Source organism: Rana temporaria, chromosome 5 (assembly GCF_905171775.1).
Source record: "Rana temporaria chromosome 5, aRanTem1.1, whole genome shotgun sequence".
NCBI lineage: Eukaryota > Metazoa > Chordata > Amphibia > Anura > Ranidae > Rana > Rana temporaria.
In genome coordinates, this window is record NC_053493.1 from 281679768 (window position 1) to 281702861 (window position 23094).

The 23094-nt window shown below is 43.0% G+C and overlaps 1 protein-coding gene across 1 annotated transcript in view; it reads right to left on the reverse strand.

The window, feature by feature from the left end:
• The window catches only part of DOK6 (docking protein 6), a 525123-nt gene that overhangs the window by 235984 nt on the left and 266045 nt on the right, over positions 1-23094 (reverse strand). The window contains exon 5 of the mRNA XM_040353904.1: positions 7994-8183. Within this exon, the coding sequence (XP_040209838.1) occupies positions 7994-8183 (190 nt within the window). The remainder of the gene's footprint in view (positions 1-7993; positions 8184-23094) is intronic.

Sequence of the window (23094 nt, forward strand, 5' to 3'; positions counted from 1 at the left end):
TGAGGCTGCCTATTTACTTAATTGGAAAGGTCTTCACATGCTCACATTTTCATTCAGCCACCAGGAGCAAAGAGGAATACCCAGTGTTTCCCGGTATGCAGGTTATGTGGCTCACTTCCCTTCTTCCCCTGTGACAGTGCTGGTGTTTGCCAAAGCACTCTGCACTGTCACATGGTGGTGAGGAAAGAGTTGGAAGGGGTCAACTTCAAGCTTATACTCACCTTAGGACTGGAAAGGACAAAATAAGTAGACAAATTACTTGTGAAAAATTGAATGTATTTATACTGAATATGAATCAGTAAAACAAACACAAAGTTGGAGTTATATTGTGTGTGCTCACAATAAATGTTAAAAGGCAAAATACCCAGTTCACAAATGTTTACTGCATGGGTTATTTTCATTACCATGCATTATTTGTTTTTTTGTAAATTAAATTAAGTATTTGCCTTACAAACCAGCTAAATAACATTTTCATTTTGCTTTGTGATATAGGTGATTGGCTACTTCCTTCATCAAATCAAGTGCAAGGTATTTATTATTTTTCTTACACATAATTGGATATTCTTTGCAAAATGAGTTATCACTTAATTTGCTAAGTGAAGAGAAAAACTCCTTTGAAAAGTTAAATTTCACTTAAATTCCACTTAGTAAATGAAGCCCTAAAAATCAATTCATAATATTTATCATCATGCCTATTAATCAAATACCACTAGTTTCAGACTGAATATAACTATGGAGTTGATTTACTAAAACTTTAGAGTGCAAAATCTGAACTGCTCTGCATAGATACCGATCAGTTTCCATTTTTTATTTTTTTTGTCAAAGCTTAATTGAACAAACTGAAGTTAGAAGCTGATTGGCTACCATACACAGCTACGCCAGATTTTGCACTCTCCAGTTTTAGCATGAGTTTCACTGATGTGTCTACTGAGGATACAGAGCCACTTTATTAATTAATAAAAGAAAGGTTTGTACGATAAAAAAAAGCATTCTGGGGGAAAACCAGGCTTTCAACAGGTAAAATATATTTAATGTAAAATAAGAATGTATAAGTTATATTTATGCTTCTGAATTAAGCATTTTTAGGAGAAAACTATCTTGAGATAAAGGCCCTAATGACATTAAAGTGACAAATAGTATCTTTGTTATTTATTCTAAAGCTGTGCTACAGAAGGTAGAGTAAGACCCCTTTCACACTGGGGCGTTTTTCGGGCGTTTTTTAGGCGCTTTGGCGTTTAAAAAAAAGCCTGTAAAGCGCCTGAAAGAAGCCTCATCTGCAATCCCAATGTGAAAGCCCAAGTGCTTTCAGAGGCCTTTCACACTGCCAGCGCCCGAAAAACGCTGGTAAAGCGCTGCTAAGACCCCTTTCACACTGAGGCGCTTTTCAGGCGCTTTGGCGTTAAAAAAAGCTTCCTCAATGGGAAGGGGGCTTTAGGAGCAGTGTATTAACCGCTCCTAAAGCGCTGCAAAGAAGCTGCATGCAGGACTTTTTTTGACACCCTGCCAGCTCAGCGCCTCAGTGTGAAAGCACTCAGGCTTTCACATTGGGATTGCAGATGCAGCTTCTTTCAGGCGCTTTTTTTTAACGCTAAGACCACTTTCACACTGGGGTGTTTTTCAGGCGCTTTAGTGTGAAAGCACTCGAGCTTTCACATTGGGATTGCAGATGCAGCTTCTTTCAGGCGTTTTACAGGCGCTTTTTTTAACGCTAAAGCGCTTGAAAAATGCCCCAGTGTGAAAGGGCCCTAAGGGCCCTTTTACACTGGGGCATTTTTCAAGCGCTTTAGCGTTAAAAAAAGCGCCTGTAAAACGCCTGAAAGAAGCTGCATCTGCAATCCCAATGTGAAAGCTTGAGTGCTTTCACACTAAAGCGCCTGAAAAACACCCCAGTGTGAAAGTGGTCTTAGCGTTAAAAAAAGCGCCTGAAAGAAGCTGCATCTGCAATCCCAATGTGAAAGCCTGAGTGCTTTCACACTGAGGCGCTGAGCTGGCAGGGCGTCAAAAAAAGTCCTGCATGCAGCTTCTTTGCAGCGCTTTAGGAGCGGTTAATACACCGCTCCTAAAGCCCCCTTCCCATTAAGAAGCTTTTTTTAACGCCAAAGCGCCTGAAAAGCGCCTCAGTGTGAAAAGGGTCTTAGCAGCGCTTTACCAGCGTTTTTCGGGCGCTGGCAGTGTGAAAGGCCTCTGAAAGCACTTGGGCTTTCACATTGGGATTGCAGATGAGGCTTCTTTCAGGCGCTTTACAGGCTTTTTTTTAAACGCCAAAGCGCCTAAAAAACGCCTGAAAAACGCCCCAGTGTGAAAGGGGTCTAAGTAGAGTACATTTCTAGCTTAAAGATCAAAGAGTAAAACATTGATGGAAATGGTATTTGTAAAACCAAGACAAAAGATGATTTGACAACAATTCACATCTTCAGCCATGTGACTTGAATAAGTAACACAAATCCTATACTTCATGGCACCATGAAATTGAACTATGTAATTAAAATATGGTGGTTTCACAAAGTTTCACTTCCTTTATGTCTTTGGACTATCAACATCTGCCCTGACACATTCTAAGTTTATTGAAGGTGATTGAGTTACCAGTGTGACTGTAAATGCCTAGGTATATTCCTCACACTGAATATGACTACTAGCTATACTGTGACCTGAATAACTTAGAACCATAACACCCAAAGACAAAATATTATACAAAGAAAATAAGGATTTATGGCTAAAAGAGAAAGGGCAAAATAAGGAAACCATGCATGGTAAATTTGCACTTTATTCTTTACTGACTGAATAAAGTTGGAGTTACACTTAAAGGGCCAGATCCACAAAAACCTGGCGTAACTTAAAAAATCCCATTTAAGTTACACTGCCTTAAAGTTTCTACCTAAGTGCCTGATCCACAAAGCACTTATCTAGAAATTTCAGGCTGTGTAACTAAAATTCCGCCGGCGCAAGGCGTTCCTATTCAAATGGGGCGAGTCCCATTTAAATGAGGCGCGCTCCCGCGCCGGCCGTACTGCGCATGCGCGAAGTTACGTTACGCCGAGTTTTGAGGATCGCGACGGCTTAAAAAGGTTGCGTCGGGAAAAAAAAAAAAATGACAGCGGCATGCATTCCTGAGGGAGAACTCCATGCCAATTTTCAAAGAAAAAACCGGCATGGGTTCCCCCCCCAGGAGCATACCAGGCCCTTAGGTCTGGCATGGGTTGTAAGGAGACCCCCCCACGCCGAAAAATTGACGTAGGGGGTCCCCCTACAATCCATACCAGACCCGTATCCAAAGCACGCTACCCGGCCGGCCAGGAAAGGAGTGGGGACGAGCGAGCGCCCCCCCCCTCCTGAGCCGTGCCAGGCCGCGTGCCCTCAACATGGGGGGGTTGGGTGCTCTGGGGCAGGGGGGCGCACTGCGGGCCCCCCCACCCCAGAGCACCCTGTCCCCATGTTGATGAGGACAGGACCTCTTCCCGACAACCCTTGCCATTGGTTGTCGGGGTCTGCGGGCGGAGGCTTATCGGAATCTGGGAGTCCCCTCAAATAAGGGGGCCCCCAGATACCGGCCCCCCACCCTAAGTGAATGGATATGGGGTACATCGTACCCCTATCCATTCACCTGTAGGCAAAAAGTTAGTTAGTAAACACACAACAAAAGGCTTTTTAAAATATTTTATTTTTCTGCTCCGGATGCCCCCCCTGTCTTCGTTATTAGCTCAATTAGCAGGGGGGGCTTCTTCTTCCGCTCTCCGGGGGTCTTCCACTCTCCGGGGGTCTTCCGCTCTCCGGGGGTCTTCTCCGCTCTCCGGGGGGGGCTTCTCCGGACTCCGGGGGGCTTCTTCCATCTTCTCCCCTCTTCCGCTGTTGACTCGGCGAACCCCGGTTCTTCTGCAGCTCTCCGGTGCCTTCTTCTTCAGCGCTGGCTGCCTGCTATGTTTGTGTGTTAGCTCGATTTCAAACAGGCAGCCGGCGCGGTCTTCTGTGGCGTCAGGGTCTTCTCTTCTGTTCTTCCGATGTTGCCTCGTCGCCTGTTGTCGCTGTAATGATGGAAGCGCGCCTTGCATCACATTTATATAGGCATCACCGTCCCATCATGCTCCGGTAGGTACCCACGTGGTGGGTGCCTACCCACGTGCACCCACCACGTGGGTACCTGCCGGAGCATGATGGGACGGTGATGCCTATATAAATGTGATGCAAGGCGCGCTTCCATCATTACAGCGACAACAGGCGACGAGGCAACATCGGAAGAAAGGAAGAGAAGACCCTGACGCCGGCTGCCTGTTTGAAATCGAGCTAACACACAAACATAGCAGGCAGCCAGCGCTGAAGAAGAAGGCACCGGAGAGCTGCAGAAGAACCGGGGTTCGCCGAGTCAACAGCGGAAGAGGGGAGAAGATGGAAGAAGCCCCCCGGAGTCCGGAGAAGCCCCCCCCGGAGAGCGGAGAAGACCCCCGGAGAGCGGAAGACCCCCGGAGAGTGGAAGACCCCCGGAGAGCGGAAGAAGAAGCCCCCCCTGCTAATTGAGCTAATAACGAAGACAGGGGGGGCATCCGGAGCAGAATAATAAAATATTTTAAAAAGCCTTGTGTTGTGTGTTTACTAACTAACTTTTTGCCTACAGGTGAATGGATAGGGGTACGATGTACCCCATATCCATTCACTTAGGGTGGGGGGCCGGTATCTGGGGGCCCCCTTATTTGAGGGGACTCCCAGATTCCGATAAGCCTCCGCCCGCAGACCCCGACAACCAATGACAAGGGTTGTCGGGAAGAGGTCCTGTCCTCATCAACATGGGGACAGGGTGCTCTGAGGTGGGGGGGCCCGTAGTGCGCCCCCCTGCCCCAGAGCACTCAACCCCCCCATGTTGAGGGCACGCGGCCTGGCACGGCTCAGGAGGGGGGGGCGCTCGCTCGTCCCCACTCCTTTCCTGGCCGGCCGGTAGCGTGCTTTGGATACGGGTCTGGTATGGATTGTAGGGGGACCCCCTACGTCGATTTTTCGGCGTAGGGGGGGTCCCCTTACAACCCATACCAGACCTAAGGGCCTGGTATGCTCCTGGGGGGGAACCCATGCCGGTTTTGTTTTTACAAATTGCCGTGGAGTTCTCCCTCGGGAAAGCATACCAAATGCCGTCGCTGGAATGGGCTTTTACAAGGTGTGACTAGTTTACACTTTGTAGAACCAGCCCTAATTTTACACTTGCAAAATAACACTTACGGCGCAAAAAGGAAGCTGGAAAGCTTTGTGGATCGCCTTAAGTGCTAATTTGCATACTAGAAACGGCATTTCGACTCGAAATGCCCCCAGCGGCGGATGCGGTACTGCATCCTAAGATTCGGCAGTGTAATTCAATTACACATGCCGGATCTTCTGCCTAACTTTGGAAAAAGCCTTTTGAGGATCGTTTCCAAAGTTACACACAGACTGAACAGCAGTTAAGTCGGAGTATCTCTTTTGTGGATCTGGCCCAAAGTGTATGTAAACTCAGTTTGGTCTGTTAAATAAAACATTAAAAGCAGTTTATTTTATCTGTTCGACAAATGCAAAAACAATCTAGAAATTGTGTCAGCTGATAACTTCCAGTGCTCTCTGCCTCTGGGCTGTTATCAGTTAGCATTGTTCCTTGCTATTTCCATGTGCTACAAATCACCTTTTCCTGTTATAGAGAAGAGAGGGAGGAGGTATACAGTCTTAACAGAGTGTTATGTAGTTCTAACGTACTCCCTTTCTTGGGTAACAATGCTGCTCAGTATGGTTGTCACCCTAGGCCAGAAAGTGTGTAAATGTTAGGATTACCAGTTTAAATAAAGGAAATAAAGTGTAAAAATAAAATTTCCAACACATCTAGAACTGATAAGCTGCAATACTGCTACAGCTTTGTTTTTGGGTTTAGATAGATTATTTGCATCCCTGGCATATGTATGGTTGAAATGATCCACTTTTACAAAAAATCTATAGACATGCCACATTTTTAGACAAGATTAGGCTATTTAAATCATGTCAAAAAACAACTTTGGTAAAAAGGCAATAATGCTAAGGGTCTAGTTCAAATGACATCTATAATATACAATTCCTCAAGAATTTCTTTGCATCCCTTGTATCCTTTCTTAGCTTCCATTCTAAAGTGCAAACCTATCAGTAATTTTACAAGTCTGCATAAAAAAAATAATAATAATTAGAGCCCATTCACACCTTCGCGTTAAAACGCCCGACGCCGGACGCTCGTGCCGCTGGAGGGGAGAATTCCCATTGCTGTCTATGAGATGGTTCACATCTCATAGACGCCGTACGCCTGCCGCCTGAAAAAAAGTCCCGGATCCTTTTTTTCAGGCGGCATTGGCGTTCGGCCATACAAAGCAATGGGAAGGCTTTGTTAAAAAAAAAAAAAAAGTTACACACTGGCGGCAAAATACGCCGCGTGCGCGGCGTATCTTGTCGCGGAGGTGTGAATGCAGCCTTAAAGTTGTGTCACAGTGACAAGTGACAGAGTGACAAATGACAGAGCCTAGGCATGGCCTCTTAAGATTTTCCTGGGAGAAGAATATTTGAAAATATTAGGAAAATACCTGACCCTCTTGGAAAATCTTCCAAACAGGAGTACTCTATCCCTAATGCCGCGTACACACGATCAGTTCCTCTGATGAAAACGGTCTGATGGACCGTTTTCATCAGACGAACCGATCGTGTGTGGGCCCCATCGTTTTTTTATCCATCAGTCAAAAAACTAGGAACTTGTTTTAAAATTATCTGATGGTTAAAAAAACTATCGTCTGTGGGTACGTCCATCGGTTAAAAATCCACACATGCTCAGAATCAAGTCGACACATGCTCGGAAGCATTTTTTTCAGCACGTCATTGTGTTTTACTTCACCGCGTTCTCACACGATCGTTTTTTAACCGATGGTGTGTAGGCACGACTGATGAAAGTCAGCTTCATCGGATATCTGATGAAAAAATCCATCAGACCATTGTCATCAGATGAACTGATCGTGTGTACAGGACATTAGAGTGTTTTTGCTTAAGGCAATGAAGGAAGGATTGGAAGACATTTGTAGACAGTTACAACATTGAAGAACATTCAAGAACATTCAAGAAAACAATACTTTCTAACATGCCCAATTGCTTCCCTAGAATGCTGATTCCAAATCTGCTAAAAAACAGGTCAGATCAAAAGAACAGGCTTAATTAAAAAAAAAGCTTTAAACAAAGAATAACAATCATTATTTATTTAACTAATGGCTATGGACTTCTTTATTTCAGAATGTAGATGCTGGCCTGATTGATACCCAAATAAGTAATGTTGCAAGAAGAATGTATTGTCAATGAGAGCACTGAATAATAATACCTAACTGTAATGCCATGTACACACGATCGGTTCGTCTGATGAAAACGGTCTGATGGATCGTTTTCATCAGACAAACCGATCGTGTGTGGGCCCCATCAGTTTTTTATCCATCAGTCAAAAAACTGGGAACTTGTTTTAAAATTATCTGATGGTTAAAAAAACGGTCGAAAAAAACGATCGTCGGTGGGCAAGTCCATCGGTTAAAAATCCATGCATGCTCAGAATCAAGTCGACGCATGCTTGGAAGCATTGAACTTAATTTTTCTCAGCACGTCATAGTGTTTTACGTCACCACGTTCTGACACAAACTGATTTTTAACTGATGGTGTGCAGGCAAGACTGATGAAAGTCAGCTTCATCGGATATCTGATGAAAAAATCCATTGGTCCGTTTTCATCGGATGAACCAATCGTGTGTACGTGGCAGTACAGATAGCGTACATTATAGAGCATGCATACATATAAGATCATCTGATGCTAGGTCTTCTTTATATTTACTCAATATAATAATGTTTTGTCATGTGCATTTGTCATTAAAGCAAGTTTTAAAGAATACATAAATTAATAAAGTAATTATTAGTTTATTTAAGCAATTATCAAAAAAAAAGCTATGAACCCTGACATGTTAGTATATAAAAAAATAATAATAATAATATCTTCTTACCTTCCAGACTCAAAAGTAAACCATGTTGAGTCCCTGCCATATCTTCTTAAAGAGCTTAGAGGCCACATTACCAGCTTGACTTTTGCGTTGTGAATATCCCACAGGTAGATATTTTCATGTGTGATCTGCATTGTGCACTCCCCATAGATGTCTAAATTTGGTGTAGGCATAAGATACACATTGAATCGTTCTAAATGGAGTAAAAAAAATAAAAAAAATAGATTAAGATATATTTTGATCTTTCTCATACAAATGTATTATACTGTGTATTTAGGACTATTTTCCAACTGTTTTATCTACAGTACACAAGTTTAAAATATATGTAAACCCAATCACAAAGATACTGTATCATATATGTTCAACATGTTAATATAATTTCATGCATGTCTCATGAGATTTCGATGGAGAGTACATGTGGCCATGTCATCACAAATTAAGGTAGTATGATGTGGTTAAAAAAAGGACATCCACATTAAGAAATGTCATTGTTGAAGTGCATGCATGTGGACAGGAAGTATCTGTATAGAGACTAAAGAGAATCAACAGCAACGAGATGCAACGCAAGATGAAAAAGGTCTTAGTATTTTAACGGAAAAAAATAGATATGGTTTTTGATACATAGTGCCTTAGTAAATTAAATGCCATTCAGTTAAGGGTTTTATGTCTACTTTAAGTATATACTATATATCTGGCATCTCAAGCTAACCTTTACTAAATGAAAGCAGATTTAGAAAACAAATATAGTCTGTGTGTTATAATTAAAATGTAGATTGATTTTAAAAATGTACTGTACATGCCTGAGTGAAATGTAAGCTGACAAAACATGATGCGTTCAAAGTATTTGCATTTTTTGCACACATGTTAAACTGCAAACTTTAGACATGGAGATTAGATTAAACTTCCAAACATTTTTGGAAGCAGAGAAAGCAGGGACTCTGAAGAATAAAATGGTGGGAGTTGCAATTTATTATGTCATACAATATTAGTGCAATGGTTTATCAAACACATATTTTCAGTAGAAATACAGTCTGGTAATTTTAGTGCACAAGCAAAATTACACAATGTTTTGGTAAAATATAAAAGATCAGGTTGATTGATACAAAACATGACTAGCCTTCAAATTGTGTGTGCTTTTTTAATGATGACACACTATGGTAACCAACATTGTCCATAGGCAAACCTTAAAGCCTTTACAGTCATCAATTTGGATTTAGTCATGAATAATGGCAAATAATTATTCCTAGCAATTCAAAATAGTTTTAAACACTTTTGGTGGTAGTTCCCTTCTGAAATACTTGACCCTAAATCTGGCAAGCATTTGTGCCAGTGTCTGTAACATTACCGACATGTGCAGCAAATTCTGTTCCCACTACTGCCACTTTAAGAACCTGATTTAATGGCAGTGACAAGATCTTATGAAATTACTGGCAGCTCTTAGATTAGGAAACTGGAGGCAATTGAGACCAACTCTGAGCTTGTATACAAGAGGTATGCTAGTATTCCAAGCAAGCTGTGCCTATTCTTGGAAGATGTCACATATGACAGTAGCAGTAAAAGGGTTAAAGGACCAGTATCACAATGTTTTTTCGACACATTAATAGTAAATTATTACGTTATTAAATGTAAGAACTGTATATAAATCACTTTTCTATGGTGTGTGTCTTTATTCATATTATTTTACAAATATACCTGCAGGCCAAGGTGTTCAGCAGAAATGTTGGTAAGAGGGGTTAAAAACTATAACTATAACACTGTCTATTGTGCCTAAAATTTAGCATAACCATTTTTTTCTTTCCAAGAAATTGTAAACCATGTGAAAAAATTTGACCTTTGTAAGCAAACCCTGGCAGTTTAATAGTTTGTTACAAACCCTGTCAATGTCACTTTTTCTGAACAGCTTGGCCTGCAGGTACATGGGTTGACAAATATAAGTAAAGACGTGGAAAAAAATGAATATACTAATGCTGCGTACACATGATCGGAAATTCCGACAAGAAAAGTCCGGTGTGAGCTTTAGGTCAGAAATTCCGACTGTGTGTATGCTCCATCGGACTTCTGTTGTGGGAACCAACAAATGATTAAGAGCAGGTTCTCTATTTTTCCGACGGATTGTCTGTATCTGCTTGTCTGTATGCAATTCCGACGTGCAAAAAAACATGTGTGCTCAGAAGCAAGCAGAAGAGCCAAACTACCTATTGAACTTCATTGATCTAGACTCGTCGTACGTCTTGTACGTCACCGCGTTCTTGACGGTTGGAATTTCTGACAAGATTTGTGTGTATGCAACACAAGTTTGAGTCAACAGTCCGTCAGAAAAAAAATCATGGTTTTCTTGTTGGAATTTCCGATCGTGTGTATGTGGCATTAATTCTATAATTGCTTACTTTAAGTGCATATACCAGTAGTTACCTTAAAAAGTTCTAACTGTTTTTTGTGACAGTGGTCCTTTATCAATGTGCAGATTATGCAGAGGTTCCAGGAGAATGATAAGCTCTAAATACCTGAAATACCTGTTTATATTACAAGAAATGTATGTGCCAGTGCAACTGGATAACCTTGTTACATAATATAGTGCATTATTATTATTCCACCACAATAATGTGGTCATTATAAGTATGTTATACCTAACACCATGAGGATGTTCCTTGGCTTCTTCTTGACAACATTATGATCTATTGTAGTAGAGCACAGGACAGCAGTGGCATGTTGGCTTAGCTCTAATAAAAAGCTGTGTCTTAACTAATGTGCTAACATTGGCAAACCCCCAAATGCTAGCTAGTCACAAAGTAACCAACTTTGCAAGCTCCATCTGAAAAAACTTTACCTTTCTCACTTAGGAAAAAGGGCCCTGAGCCATTCTGTCCAATACCTTCAATATGAGTAAAAGGTTAAAATAATGAATACATTCAATTCTCACTGTGGATTTAGATGGTAAAAAAGAAAAGGTATTCCACAGACAATGTAACCTTTTTTTGTATTCGTAAGTTATCGGCCGGAATTCACGAACGACTTACGCCAACGTATCTTCTTATACGCCCATGCATGCGTCGTCGTATCTATGCGCTGTATTCTTGAAACCAGATACGCCTGAATTCTGGCTCCATCCGACCGACGTAAGTCTCCTACGCCGTCGTATCTTGGGCGCATATTTACACTCGCCGCAAGGGGCGCTTCCATTGATTTACGTGTCAAATATGTAAATGAGCAAGATACGTAGATTCACGAACGTACTTACGCCCGTCGCAGTAATCTACGCCATTTACGTAAGGCGTACGTCCGGCGTAAGTTTACCCCTCATAAGGCAGGGGTAAGTCATGTTAAGGTATGGACGTCGGAAAAGTCGGAACAGCAGTCATATTTTACGTTGTTTACGTAAGTCGTACGTGAATGGGGCTGGGCGTAGGTTACGTTCACGTCGTAGGCATTGAGCCGTCGTATCTTAGGGAGTATATGCAACGTGATTCTGAGCATGCGCACGCATGCGCCGTTCGTACGGCCATTCATTTACATGGGGTCATGAATCATTATAATACAACACGCCCACTACCTGCCTACTTTGAATTAGGCAGGCTTACGCCGGCCCATTTACGCTACGCCGCCGTAACTTAGGGAGCAAGTGCTTTTTGAATACTGGCCTTGCCTCTCTATGTTACGTCGGCGTAGCACATATGAGATGCGCTACGCCCGCTCAAAGATACGCCGAGCTACGTGAATCCCGGCCATTATGTTTTAATTAATGCTCTTGGTGCTTGCCAACAATGTTAAAGAATATCCACAAGTAGAGATAGAGCTATATTTTTCCCTCTAATGGTTAATTATGTTCCAAACCTTGCAATATAATAATAAAACCGACACCATAGGAAAGAGCTTCTAAGAATTATTAAGTAATTATTGAGTAATCAATAGAGAAGCAAGAGAAGTGTGATTGTTAAATTGCTTAAAGATTGTCATTGGTTTTATCATTCACACAGCTGATAAGCCTGTTCCAACTGCAGCACACTCTGCAAATACTATTTCATAAAATGTTCGGCAAGTATTCTGAGACTAAATCAACAAGATAAAAACAATGCTATCACTCAAATATGGCATGCAGAAAAAAGTAAAGAACAGTGTGTAACCAAATTCTGAAGTACATTTTTACACACTGTGGTGGAAATTTGAAGATGTATTTAATATGTATTGTCATAATGGCACCCAGTCTTAGTACTGCCACAACACGCTCTAAATAGAACTGACTGGGGCAGTCTGAGGCTGGTTGAATCTCGTCTGGTAGTAGAAAATGTCTTGAGGTTGGAATGTGATGTTTGCGGCGTGGGCATATGTCCGCCCCCACAAGGGGCCCTCTGTGCATTTAGCACAGACGATCGTTGGGGAGGGGATGCGCTCACTTCGCGAGCACACGAGTGGTTATGGACAGATGTGCGCTCTTATCTGGGTCTTGTCTGATCAGCAGGGCTTGCGATTCGTGGCGTACGCCTGTAGATAGCTTCCTTTCCACCTTAATAAGGGTATAATCTGGATATGCATTATTCTATGGAATGGCGCAGTTTCAGAATTCTATCAGGCGATTAATATGAGAGCTTATGATCGGTTAGAGGCAGGGGGGGCACTCCCTGCCACGCCCATAAGCCTTTAGCAGCATTGTATGTATTTCTATGCGTTGTATTGTATTGCGGTGTTGTTGTATTATATTGTTATTGTTATATTACTGTATGAAATCCCTGTTGGAAGGGCTTCCGTATATGGGCATCTTCTGGGTGGAGCTGACACCCTGTGAGCTCACTTCCTATGGAGGCGGTCACATGTTGTGACCTCACTTCCTACTGAGTCTTTAATAAAACTGCCTGTGAGGGCGTCGGCAGACCAGTGATGACTGGGACGGTGACTTGAGAACAAGCTGAAGGGTGATGGTGTCTTTTTGTATGGATGGTGAGTGAATCTATTTAGCTTAATTATGGATTATTTCATTAAGATGAATGAGACACAGAATATCTGTCTGTCTGCTTTGCAAACAGCCAGAATTTCTACGACAGTTAATTGGCGGGCCAAGGTAGGAGCAGACTGGGCCCCTTTGGGTATCGGTTATGTTCCGATGCGTGGGGGGACTCTGCTCTGCGAAAAGATCAAATTTCTTGTCTTTTTGAAATAATCGATTGTATGTGTGTGTCCGATTGTACGCGTGTGTGTGCGATTGTGTGCTTCTGATTGTGTGTGTGTGTGTGTGTTTGTGACTGTGGATTGGACGTATGTGCATGTATGATTTTGTCATGGACTAAAAGTTTGATTTGGATGTGTGTGTGTGTGTGTGTATTTAGGATTGGATATGTGTATGATTGCGTGTGTTTGTGAAATCGAGTGGATTTGATTGTACATGTATGTATGTATGAATTATGTGTGTATGCCTGGATGCTGTATGATTGAACAGATTGAAGTTATGTGCCCATGGTATACAGTAAAGCTGTTTGGAAAAGCTATTGTGTAAGACAGCAGCATTATGCCATGTGCTTTGGTGGGGGAAGGGCGATTTGTTTGAGCAGCATGGCTTTTAAAGATGGCTTCTCTGGCCATGAGGGTCGGGGGAAGGGCAGTTTGTTTGGGCCACCATGCGGCGGACAGTGTTGCATCTCTGTGTTTCTTGAGTGTACAATTTTTAGAGCAAAAGTCATGTGTAATATGTTCATGATCTATGTGAGGAATAGAAATTAATAAATTGTGATTTTTACCTTTGTATGGGACCAAAAGACATGTCCGCATAAGTGTGGCTGAACTGTGATTGAATTGTTTGGCTGATGAAGGAAACATGTGCTTTAGTGGGGGAGGGGTGATTTGTTTGGTGTGCCATGAGGCTCGGGGGGGGATGGGCAACCAGCATGGCTGTCCCATCACTGAGTCAAAGTTGGTAACCCTCTGTAAACAATAGCAGGCATTTTAAATGATGTGACCTCACTGTGAATTTCTTAAATGGCTTGTTATAAAAGGTGATGCCACAGTGTGTACATGAACTTTGAGAAAAGTGTTTTTGTTTTAATGTTGCGCATGTATCTGAAATTTTTTGAATGTGCTGTGTTGGCAAAAGGTCCGATTTGAAGCAGCCTCAAATGCGGCTCTGGGAGGGAGGGGTGACTAGTGTTGAATCCCTGGGCTCATTGTGAGGGGTTCCCACCATCCCTGTGCTCATTGTGAGGGGTTCCCACCATAAAAAGGTCCGATTTGAAGGAGCCTAAAGTGTGTGCCTTGTTGGTTGGTTGTTTTTAGAAAATAATAAGTGCAGCGCTAAAGTTGATATTGAGTGGAAAAATGTTGCCAAAATCACATATCATTGGAAGTGAGAACAACAGAGGACTGTGAGGAATGTGAATGGGAATTCACTCAGCATGGGGGCAATGCTTGTAATGAGTCCATGTGTGTATAACCTAACAGGTGAATGGAAACACCGACCAGGTGCAATGAACAATGAAAAGTTCAATGAACAAATGGAAACAGTTCATAGGTATGCTTCCCAGTGGAAGGATAAAACACTTCAAACGTAATGCTGGTTCAGATAAAGAAAGTAGCAGTCATGGCTTGTCTGTAGCAATCTTCAGAAAATCATATAAAGAGGGTGGATACTCTTACCAGCTAAGGTGGACTTGCATATTAGTACTAACATCAAGTCGGATACAGCATGATGGTCACAGCGGACCCTGGGCTCTGTGCGGATGGATCTGTGGGATTGTCTCTCCAACTGGAACGATGGAACCGATCTTTTCAGATACCTCTCTCAGGAACAGAAACCCAAATGGACAGGGCCGATGACTCATGGATCAACACAGCATGTGTGGAAAGGAAAAAAATGCTCCAATGGTGCAGGTCAAAAAAACCTGTGAAGGCTTTATTTGTAAAAAAATTAAACAATAAAATCACGTGAATAGTTATAAAAGGCAGTATGGGGTACTGGAGAATATGATGTGGGCCCTTCTAGGTGGACACAGGAGAACGGTCCAATTAGAAGGGGATCCACCTATCACACCCCAGTGAGGACTTCATATTCTAATGCTCCACGCATGGGAGAGACATATGAAGCCCATTATGACTTCCGCCCATACCCTCACTACTATGGGGATGGCGAAGACCACCCTAGAGGTTCTCATGATGGGTGGTATGAGGAACCGGGTTTTCCCAGACCACAGGGCTTCCACCCTCCCACTTATTACATACCTCGCAGCCAAAGACCAAACGAGGTATCAGAGGTGGCTGGCGTGTTCAGCGCCAAAAAAAGAAAAATCTCAGAGGCATAGGTCTATTTAACCTCAGTTCAGTTACCCTTTCTGAAGATGAACAAACTGTCCTTGACAAGGGTCTGAAATTTGTTCCTCCCAGGAAGCTCAATGGTTTTTCCACTTTCATCGATGTGCAAAAATTTATTCGTAAATTGAATATACAGAGACACTTTTTATCCCAATCTATGTCCACCCAACAGGGTGGAACTTTGACGTCGTCAGCCATTCCCCCCCCCGTCATATTCAACTCTACCTCACATGCAGTGACCACACACTCTGTCACTTCTAACTCTACCTTGAATGTAGCGACCATACACTCTGGCTTATCCAATCCCTCTTTATTCAACCCTGCGGCTAACACAGCCCACTCTGTCAACGTGTTCCGCAGTTTGGTTTTGAACGATTTAGACAAGCTACCCAAAAAGAGAATCCATCAAGATCCTACTATACAAGCGGGTCTACAGACCCTCTGTGCCAAGAAAAATATCATCATTCGCCCAGCCGACAAAGGCGGGGGAATGGTGATATTGGATAAAGAAGCGTACCTCCAGGAGATGAATAGATTGCTGGGTGACAACACCACATATATCATCCTCCCTGGAGATCCCACCTCCAAATACAAAAAGGCCTTAACAGCCTTAATTAAAGAAGGTTCAGCCCTCAACATCCTAAACAAAAAGGAAGCGGAATACCTAGTCCTTTTGGCACCGCGTATTCCGGTCATCTATTACCTGCCGAAGGTCCATAAGGACGTTGTCAATCCCCCTGGGCGACCCATCGTCAGCGGGATTGACTCAGTGACATTGCGTATCGGCAGGTATATAGATTTCTATCTTCAGCCTCTTGTAAAATCGGTTCCCTCATATCTGAGGGATACTAAGGACACTATTAAATTACTTGAGTCTGTCCATTATGAGGGTGAAATATTGTTGGTGACGGCTGACGTTTCCGCCTTATATACATGTATTTCCCATCAATTGGGCCTGGCCGCGGTGGAACTGTTCCTTACACGTAACTCTTCCCTTTCTGTGATTCAGAGGAACTTTGTTATGGAGTTACTGAACTTCGCCACAAAGCACAACTACTTCTGGTTTCAGGGGCAGTTTTTTTCCCAAGTCAAAGGCGTGGCCCCCAGCCTCGCCAATCTTTTCATGGCCCAGTGGGAGGAGGATGTCGTCGATACCCCACGTAGACCCGAACTGGTTCTCTGGGCGCGTTATATCGACGACATCCTCCTCCTTTGGAAGGGCACGAGGGAGTCTCTTGACTCCTTCATGTCCTTCCTTAATGACAACGATCGTGGTATCGTTTTGTCATACGAAGCCAGTTCCACCTCGATCCACTTTTTAGATCTAGAGATCTTGGCAATCGATGGTCACTTCGAGTTTAAGACTTACTTTAAGCCAACCGACCGGAATGGCTATATTCCGGTCGATAGCTGCCATTACCATCAATGGCTGCGATCTGTCCCTCAGGGTCAATTCCTTCGTATGAAGAGAAATTGTACCAGGAGGGAAGATTTTGATTCTCAGTGCCAGATTTTAAAAAAGAGATTCTTGGATAAAGGATACAGAACTCATGATTTGGACGAGGCTATTAACACTGTTTCTAACCTTGAAAGGTCTTCTTTGCTTATGGACAAACCCAAGAAAGATAGGGACGATAGGTTTAAATGGTCCTTCTTCACTGATTTTTCTGTACAACATAATGACATAAAGAAAATACTCAATAGACACTGGAAGGTCCTCCGTAGTGACAAGATTCTAGGACCCTCCTTACCTGAAAGGGCAGGTGTAATTTTCAGGGGAGCAAAATCCGTACAAAGTGAAATTGCACCCAATGTCATAGATCCACCAAAAAAAGTTGTATTTTTTCCAGAAACTAAAGGTTACCATCCCTGTCGGAAGTGCAACCCATGCATTGTCAATGTTTTGGGCCGACGGAGGACGGATACTTTTGTTTCCACTGTAACCAACCGCACGTATCAGATGAAGCATTTTACTACATGTTTCACTAGCTATATAGTGTACCTGATTACATGTCCCTGCAAGTTGCAATACGTGGGCCGAACCATTCGCAACTTTGCCATTCGAGTGAATGAGCATTTGGGTAAGATTAGGAAGGGCCGCCCCAAGCACACAGTCTCCAGACACTACTTGGAATGCCATGCGAAAGATCCTAGGGGTACCTCTTTCCAAGTTATCGATAAATTTGTGCCTCATTGGCGGGGTGACTCCTGTGTGAGGGGGGTCTCCCGCTTAGAGACCTTTTGGATACATGAACTTAGGAGCTACACGCCCCACGGCATGAACGTTGACTGGGATGTCAACTGTTTCATCAACCGGGCGTGAGCTCCTAAGTGTCATGTTTCTCCTCCGTTTCTCCTTTTTTTGTAAAGGTTATCTCAAAAGCCACAGATTTCAGTGCCCCCCGGTTTCGACATGCGTCCCTCTATTGGGCCTTTGTGACGTCCATGTCTAATTCTGGTGTGCACTGAATATCTAATATTAAGTTTCACCATTAAACATGTAGTCCATCTAGGCACTTTCATTGTTTTTATTTGGATGCCCACTGACACAAATTATTTTTGACGTGCGTCCATTCATTGGGCTGTTGTGACATCCATGTCCTATTCTGATGTGCACCGAATATCTAATATAAAGTTTCACCATCAAATATGATTCCATCAAGGCACTCTCACTGTGTTTATTTGGATGTCTACTGACACAGATTATTTTCAAACTATTTTTTATTTTTTGTTTCTTGCATCAATGTTTTGCCATCCTACCCTTCGAGTGTCCCCCAGGGCTGAATTGTCTCTATTAGCCCTCGGCTGTTGATACACCCATTCGATTGGCTCTCCGATTATGACGTTATCACGTAATTCGCTGTACGTCCGGAGCTTTTGTTCATTTCCCTAGACTGATGGTGTTTATGTCACATGACGAGCGCACGTGGTGTCGGCGGTAGTTCAGTGGGCGGCCGTGCTGGCGATTCGTCGTCACCGCGCCCGTTCTCTGCACCTCACGTCGGATCGCTGATGCTTGTCAGTCATCGACGATCCTCTCTGTTAATAGGTTGCGATTTGGGGCCCTCCCCCTCCATTAGTCTTCAGTATACGGACCTGACCTGGGGGCGCGGCTGTGGCTGATGACAGCGATTGGATGTTTATCAGTTCGCGTCACCGGCCCCGCCCCCTAGCCTTCTCCGTTGTCCTCCAATCACGTAGGGTGTCCCCTGTACACTGATACACGCTCCGGATTGATTTCCAGGAGCTGTGTATTGTGTTAGCTCAAGTTCTGGGCTTCTGTGCGTTTTTTTATACATGTTGGTGCTGGAGAGTGTGTGCTTCTTCCAGAAGGGGTGATGTGTTATGGCTGGCGGCGGATTGCAGCTTCCAGTTGGACACTCAGCATTGACATGTTTTAACATATACTGTGATAAACGGTTTGCTACACAAATAGTTGGTATAAGTCAAATTTTACCCTCTGCAAGTTATTTTTTATATTTTTGTGCTACATATGTGCATTTTTATTTAATGGTTTTATGATGTATACTTGTATGACATGTTTTGCATATGTAAAATACGCATCAGCTTATGCCATGCATTACCATGATTGTTTAACTTCCTGTCTCCTCCCTCCCTGGGGAGGAGCTTTGGATTGTTTGGTACATATAAATTTAGCAGTGTGGGGGTACAGATACATGCCCCTGTTGATGGCTTAGAGCCGAAACGCGTCGGGTAACATGCTTAGTACCCCATACTGCCTTTTATAACTATTCACATGATTTTATTGTTTAATTTTTTTACAAATAAAGCCTTCACAGGTTTTTTTGACCTGCACCATTGGAGCATTTTTTTCCTTTCCACACATGCTGTGTTGATCCATGAGTCATCGGCCCTGTCCATTTGGGTTTCTGTTCCTGAGAGAGGTATCTGAAAAGATCGGTTCCATCGTTCCAGTTGGAGAGACAATCCCACAGATCCATCCGCACAGAGCCCAGGGTCCGCTGTGACCATCATGCTGTATCCGACTTGATGTTAGTACTAATATGCAAGTCCACCTTAGCTGGTAAGAGTATCCACCCTCTTTATATGATTTTCTGAAGATTGCTACAGACAAGCCATGACTGCTACTTTCTTTATCTGAACCAGCATTACGTTTGAAGTGTTTTATCCTTCCACTGGGAAGCATACCTATGAACTGTTTCCATTTGTTCATTGAACTTTTCATTGTTCATTGCACCTGGTCGGTGTTTCCATTCACCTGTTAGGTTATACACACATGGACTCATTACAAGCATTGCCCCCATGCTGAGTGAATTCCCATTCACATTCCTCACAGTCCTCTGTTGTTCTCACTTCCAATGATATGTGATTTTGGCAACATTTTTCCACTCAATATCAACTTTAGCGCTGCACTTATTGTTTTCTGTTTATACTTGACTTTGTTTGTTTGTGTGCTGGCTGCTACATGGTCTTAATTTCTCTAACTAGCGCAATTTTTTTCCCCACATTGTTTTTAGAAAATGTTTTTAATGTTCATATTTGATGTTCCATGTGTTGTCTTTGTGGAGAGATTCTAGGCAGGTTTTTGAAAACTGCATCTGGCAGCCATTTTGTTTGCTGCGATGGTTGTTTGGCGGCCATTTTGTGAGGTGCAGTCTGTTTGGTCTGTGGGTCATCCTGGGTCATCTTTTGGGTGTGATACCATGTGACCGCAGTGGAATTTCGCAGCCTTTGGGGCAGATTTTTGTTTTCCTTTGTGTAGTATGGTCTGTCCTTTGGCAGACAGGTGCGAGGCGCAGTTCAAGCGTAAATGGCGCCATTGTTGCTGGCCATTTTTGAGATACAGTTTAAGCGCTATCTTTTGAATTGTGCTTGCGTGCTAGGGCTAATTTATATAAAAGACCTGACTAACCTACCGGCTGACTTTGCAGTATAAGAGTGGAGGCTTTTGTGTAAGAATTTCGTTTTTTGGTGAAAAGACTGCTTTGCATGCACTGAATTTTGATGGATTGTGGAACTGGCTTTGAATGCATTTTTGTGCACAGCGATGTGCGTTTTGTTTTTGAAGATCGTAGGGTCAACTCCTATTCTGCAGATGGGAGGAGATTGTTTTACCTTTCCTGAACCAAAAGAATTTTGTTTTAAAAGGAGAGAGGCAGAAGAGAGTCAGTTCTGGCTTTGTTTACTATTGGATAATACTTCCAGGGGATATTTGTGGTCCATGGAGTTTTTTCTTGATGAAGATAGACTTCCCCTCCCCTCCCTCTTCCTGTCATTATGTAAATAAACCAGAATTGGGTTTTATGAGCTGAGCATACAGCAGAAAGTCCTTTTTCAGCATTTATACATAAGCAGGAAGTCAGTGGGAGGAGTTTTTGAAGTCTTCCGAAAGATTAACAATGAGACTTGTGTCCTGAAAGGACAACAGAAAATATTTTGGCGTTTAAAAGAGTGTTTTAAAGTTTAATTTCAGTCATTTTTGTGAAGTGTTATACTGTAAATACAGTTTTGGGTATTTTGGAGCAAACAGGAGGGCTTCACCATTACTGTTGTAATCTCTAGATGCAGAGAGAAGCCACATTATTCTGCAGGTGATAACTGGGCGTAAGTGTTCCGTGTGGTTTAGTCTGGCGACGCAGTGTATGGGATGCATACACTGTGAGGGGTAGAGGCCTAATTTGGGGGTTGATCTGTGGTTGTTGACGAATCATTTGGCATAGTTAGTCTAGTTCTGTGCCAGGTGTGTTGGGACAACAAGCCATAGAGATGATGCCTCGGTTAGGGTTTTCTAGTTGAGGGACTGGACCAGATAGTGGTTGTAGTCCGTCAATCCACCGTAGAAGAAGGCACCGGGCGGTGATCCCCGAAATGGGTGCAACGGTTTCTCTCGGACGCGGGAAGTAAGACGATAAGTCGATTCGAATCGCGTGGGAAGGAAGGCTTCCCACAGTCAGACGGTTACACGGTGCACAAAGCCTAGTTTTGGGGGCAAAGGCCTTTAGACCCCTTTAAAAGATTGCCAAGGATACTATTTGGGTATCCCTCTGGAGTGGATGTGGTTTCGCTGCGGTTTCAGAAATCTGTAATGATGCGTGTGGATGGAGGTGTGGTACACGCTTTGGTGACCCTCAAAGGAGAACGTTGTATAGCTGTCTATGCAAGGCTCTCACGCTGTTCTCATATTTTCCCATTGTATTTTCGTCTATTGCTGAAAGTGAAGGCAGATTTCCGGCTGGTTTTTGTTTTTTTTTCATTTTTGTTTTGGATACTATGAATATCTCCCCCACATTTGTATATGAATGTTTGTATGTAGTAACGTGAATATGTTCGAATTTACCGCGGCGATCCTCCGATGCGTCGCGGCTGTAGTATTTTTATAGAAACGGGGAAAGTAAGGGTTATAGAGGGTTTTGTTTGAATCGGTTTTGAAAGAATGTCATTGAAAATTTACAGGAATGTCATTTTTGTTTGCCATTCTCTGCAGGATAAATATGAGGGATGAAGTAATGATTTCTGCTTATAAGTATTTTTCAGGTCCAAGAAGCTTCTGGAAGTTTCTGTACATAGAGAGCAGGTGTATGTAGACAGCTGTACACATGGATAAATATGAGTCTAAGAAGGTTTAAAGGATCATAGGCTATTTCATTGTTTCTTCTTCCTCCAGTCTTTAATGAGGAAGAAGGGGGGGATAAATAAATGTAAAAGTGACAGTTTTTCGAACTAATAACACTAATCTTTCTAATTCTAATCAAGTTTGTGCCAAGACTGTCTTTCTTTGATGGAATTTGAATCGGCAAGCAGCAGTCTAGCAAAGTAGGTTCCCATCTTAGATGCTAAGAACCTGCCAATGGTTCCAGGTATTACAGGAGATGGTAAGGTATTACAGGCGACGGGGAGACACGCACAGATTGCGCAGTGAACACAGTCCCGAGGTCGGGGTTATTGTCATAAGGTTTGTTTGGAGGTCAACCGAAACCAGGGTCGTACCCACCTCATCAGCTGTCACGTCGATTCTCAGGTGATGGGGTGAGTGCGATCACTGTAACATGAACTTCAAAAGGGTTCAGGAGTCTCTCCTGAACCCTGACACGGTAATTGGTTTTCATTTTTCCCAACCAGGTGACTGGGTCGTTTGTAAAGAAACTTGATGGATGAGACCACGCCAGCCACTGCAAGAAGCGGCTCCTCCACATCAAAGAAATTAGTAGTATCTTCGTTTATTTTGTATTTGTTTGTTTAGTAAATTTTAGCAGAGGTAACGATGAAAAGCATCCCAAGTTATTATTTAAAGTCTATTTTATGACTAATTAAGAAATTGAACGGGACGGATTGCGGGGTCTGTTCTGAGTCTCCACCGAGCTTTAGTGCCCAGCGATGACAGCGGTACATGCTATTTATGACGTTATGATTGGTATGAGGATTATTGACAAACTAGTGAAGACTCCGGACAGACACTTGGCAATAGAATTTAATGAGATGTCTTTAGAGGGTAGAATTTTTATTTGTTTTTATGGCTCTGCCTCTTGTCGGTTGGGTATCTATAGCTTATAAGGTAATTCAAGAGGTTCATGTGTGGTGGTGAAGCTGTCCCAGCATCCTGTATCGTGGCCAATCACGAGGATCTGATGGCACAAGAGAAAGTAGGAATGGCAGGGGCGGCTAGACGGGAATTGTTCACCAACCCGGACCAGGTCTGGGCATGGTTTCCTGCATGTACAAGGTGGGGGGCTTGAGCTTATGATACGATTGAACAATTCACACCTATTGAGGATGGAATGTTTCATATGACTGTTGAAGCTACAAGGAAGTTCTCGCGGTCCAAGGGCGATTTC